The sequence below is a fragment of the Rosa rugosa genome, chromosome 2 (genome assembly GCF_958449725.1).
Source record: "Rosa rugosa chromosome 2, drRosRugo1.1, whole genome shotgun sequence".
Lineage (NCBI taxonomy): Eukaryota > Viridiplantae > Streptophyta > Magnoliopsida > Rosales > Rosaceae > Rosa > Rosa rugosa.
In genome coordinates this window covers 58,987,596-58,993,615 of record NC_084821.1, presented here as the reverse complement: position 1 = coordinate 58,993,615, position 6,020 = coordinate 58,987,596, and the positions used below count along the sequence as shown (strand labels likewise).

The 6,020-nt window shown below is 36.6% G+C and overlaps 1 protein-coding gene across 1 annotated transcript; it reads left to right on the top strand.

The window, feature by feature from the left end:
• The first annotated feature begins 2,104 nt into the window (after positions 1 to 2,104).
• On the top strand, positions 2,105 to 5,622 carry LOC133728857 (allantoate deiminase 2). Its single transcript, XM_062156286.1, has 12 exons — positions 2,105 to 2,328; positions 2,450 to 2,544; positions 2,886 to 2,989; positions 3,071 to 3,155; positions 3,260 to 3,376; positions 3,558 to 3,667; positions 3,786 to 3,891; positions 4,027 to 4,113; positions 4,517 to 4,759; positions 4,841 to 4,966; positions 5,052 to 5,213; positions 5,313 to 5,622. Exons 1-12 carry the CDS (start codon positions 2,202 to 2,204, stop codon positions 5,433 to 5,435), a joined length of 1,485 nt encoding a protein of 494 aa, XP_062012270.1. The 5' UTR covers positions 2,105 to 2,201; the 3' UTR covers positions 5,436 to 5,622.
• The last annotated feature ends 398 nt before the right edge of the window (positions 5,623 to 6,020 follow it).

Genomic DNA, 6,020 nt, shown 5'->3' with positions numbered 1-6,020 from the left:
TGCACAGCATCAGAGCCGGCTCTGAATTTGTATAGTTTGTTGTCCATGGATTCACTTATTATATGATGAATCTTGGTGCATATATAAAATAAACTGGGGGAATATTTTGTAGGTCCAGGACTCCACTTGAATCTTCAGCAATAATACACTGAATATGGTATAATTTAAACCTCGTCACCGCGCACATAATACCACAACTGCTCTCCAGGAATCTATAGGCATAAAGTCGATGAACTACTACCTTCCCTTGATAGACTGATGAAGGAGAAAAGGGCGACGAGGCAATAAATTAACGACCATGATCGTAAATTATGCATCCTAAATGAATTTGATCTGGATCAAATGTGACCAAAAATTAGGGGTAGGAGTATACAGTGAATATATTCATCAAGTAAATTCTTAATTGATGCATGGTCAATGTACGTTAAGAATTTAAAACGAGTGAGTTGAGAAAATTTGTTAGATGAGTGTTGATTAGTTTAGAGTTTAGTTTGCAAAAACTTTAGGTGAAGTGCAAAACTGAGATCTACGTCAAAATTCATTGTTAAGATTAGAGAAAAAAAAATCAAGTACATACCAAATTTCAAGCAATATCAATTACTAACGTTTATAACATGATGCTTTCATAATGTATGCAAACTAATTACTCCATAACACTACTACTATTTTGAGTATTTTCATATGCATCAACACTTTGTCTGTGAAAGTTACGGGAGCTGAATTCAGAGCTCCTAGCCAACGTTCCTTTTAGATTAAAACATTTCATCCACATACATACTAATTTTGTAACCTGACGTATTGGCCAGAAGAGGAAATTGATTTTAGGCTACAATTGTTGTAAGTTGCAAGTGATGGAGAAAGCCAGAAAACTTGGCTTCAAAGATGGAGCATATATATGCATGGTCAAAACAAGAACGCGCTAGCTAGCTTGCACATTGTATCTGCTTAACTAATTAATTAACTTAATTAGTGGCTAAACATGACAGATTGTAAGTTTATGACAACTAATCTGGTCTCGCGTGGTGGCCATTTAAATTCCAAATGAAGAAAAGAAGCCACTTACGTAACTTCAAGTTATTAATCAATATGATAATAACACATACGGATTGCATATGATTCTGTGGCTTATTAGTTAAGTACGTTATTAAGCTCACAAAATCTGAACAAGCTATTCTTTCTCGTCTATTTTGGACCTGGAAATATATTATGCGATGTGGAATATGTGGTGGTGTTTTCAGTGGCATGCAATTAGTTTATTAAGCAATTATAACAGTAAACTAACAATAATGTAAACCACGAGTCGGAGTGTGACTGGAGACCACCACCTGCACTCACGAGTGCCCTAATACTTTTGTCTTCATCGTACACAATAGATCTACCGAATCAATCACCAAATTATTTATTTAGAGCCAAATTAGTGAACAGTCATGAAACTCAATGAGGGCTAGGGTGAAGAATATATGAGGAGGGCTAGGGTGAAGAATATATGAGGCTTATGGGATGGATGATAATGCAGCCGCTAAACGACGTTCGCTTCTCCTGTCTCCACTACTCCTTTACTTGTCATCGTAATTTCTATATATACAAGTCACTGTCTATTCAATATTGTGGTTTTATGTTTCAATATCTATTTTCGGACACTGTCTAAGAACATAAAAAATTTGATTTAAATATATGAAATGTTATTCGAAATTGGAAATCATGTGACAATTCAGTGTATATTGATGGTAAAAGTATTTACATTTCTAATTTAATTTTGAAAAATCAAAAGTAGAAGCAAAAAGAGGAAGTTTCAGAGAAATTGGAAAATCAAAATAAAATTTGAAGAGGCAAATAGACCGTTCTATCTTTGCTCCATCTCTCCGAATTGAATTCTTCTTCTTCATAATTAGTGTAAATCCCACGTATGACAGCACTTGACTCCTGAATCAATGGTCATAGGTTCCTTCTTCGTTATTACTCTGCACTCGCATCTTGCATGGCTCCCCTCCACATATTGCAACCAAGATTCTGCCACGTCACCCGATGCCCCACACATCTCCCAGTGGGCCCTTACATCACCTCCCACCTCAGCCGTCACCAATCCCCATCACCTCAAACAATCAGAGGCCAAAGCTTATGCCTTTTAAAGGATCACAAAAGCTTTGCACCGAGTTTCAGTTGCGTGTGGCTTGCCTCTCTGAACTGGGTTTCGGGCAGCCATGGCAGTTGTTACACGTGTCTCCCACAGACCCCATTCCGTCCTTAGTCCGACCTCCGCTTTGGCTCTGGGTTGCCATTTCTTGCTTCTGGTCTCTTCAGCCATCACTCCCTGTTTTGGGTTTTCTGGTAATTAATCAATGGCTCTTGCATGTTGATTTTGTAAAGGTTTTATCTTTTTTTGGTCTGAGTAAAATAAAGGTTCAATCTTTACATGGCATTGATTTGTTGTTGATGGTGATGTGAATAGGTGTTGGAGGAGAAGATGAGGGAAACAGAGGAGCGGATTTGTATCCTGAAATTTTGAGGGATGAAGCTGTGGCAAGACTCCATCAGCTTGGAAAGGTCCCATTTGTTATTTCTGTATATAAATATTTCAGCTGTTGCCTATTTTCTGTATCAGCAATCCTTAGTAGCTCAAACTTTCATTGGAAAAAAAATAATTTATCTCCAATCTGCAAGACTGAATCCGATCTCTGAAAAGTACCAAGTATTGGATTTTAAATTAGTGATCATTTGGTTAGAAATGTAGTGCTAACTACAGATTATTCAAAGGATTAATCTCTAGAAAATCGTTCTAGTCTAACTTGAATTAAAGTTAATACTGTACTGACACATTACTATTGTTATGGTAGTGAAACTCATAGTTATTGTTCTTGAATTTTGCTTGTTGTCTGAATCAATAGGTAAGTGATGGTGATGGTTATCTTGAGAGGATATTCATGAGCCTAGCAGCTGTGAGGGCTGGAAATCTTATCCGCGAATGGATGGAGGATGCTGGTTTGCGAACGTGAGCTTCAATCCTAATTTGTTTGCATCCAAACAGTAGTGTTTGAGCAGTTCTTGGCTCATGTTTGGTCTTGATTTCCAGGTGGGTTGATTGCTTGGGAAATGTCCATGGTCGAGTTGAGGGTAGGAATGCTAGTGCTGAGGCTCTAATACTTGGTTCTCATTTGGTACCGTTCTTTTCCCCTAAATTTCCTAACTGAATTTGTACTCTGGTACTACAAACAACAGGAGTAATTAACAGTTCCATTCCCTTATCTATATGTTATAACAGGATACTGTTGTTGACGCCGGGATATTTGATGGGTCTTTAGGCATCATTTCTGTGGTATCTGCATTGAAGGTTTTGAGTATCAATGGAAAATTGGGAGAACTAAAGCGGCCGGTTGAGGTCAGTGTAAAATTGAGGTTTTGTGGAAATATATCATTGGCTCATTGAAAAATGTCATAGACTACTTCACAAGAAACATTGCAGTAAATCTCTTCCAAAACTGTACGCAGAAATTACTCTTTGGTGGCGCTGCTAGAATTCTAACTACTAATATCATGTTGCTTTTGCTCAACATCTGTAGGTAATAGCATTTAGTGATGAAGAAGGAGTAAGGTTTCAGTCTACATTCATAGGAAGTGCTGCTGTAGCTGGAATTTTACCAGTTTCAGCACTGCAAATAACTGATAAAAGGTTTCCTTGAATAAATCCCAATTTATATCTATTTGTAACACTATTTAGTATGTTTTTTATTTCAATTTTATTATTTTCCATCTTTATCAATAAATTTATGAGTATAGTCCTTGTTCAGTGGTGTGACAATTCAAGATGCTCTTAAGAGAAACTCCATAGAAGTTACAGAGGAGCACTTGCAGCAGCTCAGATATGACCCAAAGTCAGTTTGGGGTTATGTTGAGGTATAATGCCCTACGCTGGTTATGTTGATAATCTGTATTAGAATATCGTATGTGGAAACGGCAATAAAATGGATGCATGTTATAAGTTCTTCTAGTGCTCTGACAGCAAACTCTGCTGATTGTTTCATGTTGTAGATTCACATTGAACAAGGGCCTGTACTGGAATGGGTTGGTTTTCCTCTAGGAGTTGTTAAAGGCATAGCTGGACAGACAAGACTAAAGGTATCAAAAGTGTTTCAGCTTTTCATAGGTGCATGTGTAAATTATGTTTCATTTAATCATACAAACAAGAAAAATTTCCATAGTTGAGAATTGTACCATGCAACTACACATATATGTCTGGAACTCATGAGGATTCAAAAAGAGACTAATATTTATTTTTAGGTCTGGAAAAAGTGGAACAATATCTTTATGAGAAACTACGCACATCTCATTAGCTCCCTATAAGGGAAAATTGCTTTATAATTTCATGAGAGAACCAAGAAGTTGAATACAAAAGCTCCTTATGTGTAATTATAGATTGTATTTCATCATACAGATGTTGATGTATAAAGCAGTAAAACTAGAATAGCATTATATTAAACTTTTATTTTGGCTGAGCGTCCAATATACATAAACATTGTAGGTTACAATGAGAGGTTCCCAGGGGCATGCTGGAACAGTTCCAATGTCCATGCGTCATGACCCTATGGCTGCTGCTGCGGAAGCCATTGTATTATTAGAAAGCCTATGTAAGCATCCTCAAGATTTTCTGTCTTTTGATGGTCAATGCAAAAGTTACTCATTAGAATCACTTTCAACTTCACTCGTTTGTACTGTTGGTGAGATATCGACTTGGCCAAGTGCAAGTAATGTTATTCCAGGACAGGCAAGAAGTTTATCTCTTGACATCGCTAAATTTGATATTAAATGCTAAATCTGGTAATAAAAATGATCTTCTTGATTTCAGGTAACATTCACAGTAGATTTACGCGCAATTGATGACATGGGACGTGAAGCTGTTGTATATGAATTATCTAACCGATTGTATCAAATGTGTGATAGGCGTTCAGTTTCATGCACAATTGATCGTAAGGTATGGAACTTTCATATCTTATTCAATCATTTGCAGGTAGCTTAGCAAGTAAGACAGTAACCTTACATGCTTTGAACCTTTTCAGCATGATGCAAATGCAGTCATTTGTGATTCTGAGCTGACCTCGAAGCTGAAGTCTGCAGCTTATCTTGGGCTCAAGAGAATGACAGGTTCTGTTCAGGATGAAGTACCTGTATTAATGAGTGGAGCAGGACATGATGCAATGGCTCTGTCTCATTTAACCAAGGTTTGTTATCTTTAATTTGCAAGATGAATCATGAACTATATGTTACTGTTTGTGTTATTTCCTCTGGTGTATAATTCTGCTCTCCAAAAATATGAACAGGTGGCCATGCTTTTTGTCCGCTGTCGAGGAGGCATAAGTCACTCCCCTGAAGAACATGTATTGGATGATGATGTTTGGGCATCTGGTTTGGCAATCCTAGCATTCATAGAGACTCAGCTCTAGATTGGAACATTTTTTTTCGACATTACTGTATATATAGGAGAAATCTCAATAATCTAGCATGTGACAATTGTACATAATCATGATTAATGTGACAATTCTTTTGTCAAGCACACCTAAATTAAGGGATCATATTTACTCTGCAATGTGAAGCCCCTGCATTACTGATTTGCAGTCACCATTTTGACAAGCCATACGAGTAATTTTTTTTTTTTTTTTGAAAAAATAAAAAAACATAATGTTTCTCATTTTACTAGTACTGTGACATTTTCTATTCTTTATTCATATGAAATAGAAAAATTTACAAACCAAGAGAAGGACATTAGAACCTTACCTCTTCAAGGAAATTTCACAGCTGTCTACCAAAAACAAAAGCTAAACTTGATAATACGGACACCCAGACTGACCTTACAAGTGAAAAAAGAAAAGCATAGCAGCTAAATCATTGCTGCCGTTACCAAAATAACAACAGCAACATTTAATCAAACAACAAGGTTCATAAGGAAATGCACATCGTACATTACTGCATAGATAGAATAGATAAAAATCAGCAAGCATATTATATAACTACTACTTTCTTTTTGTTTT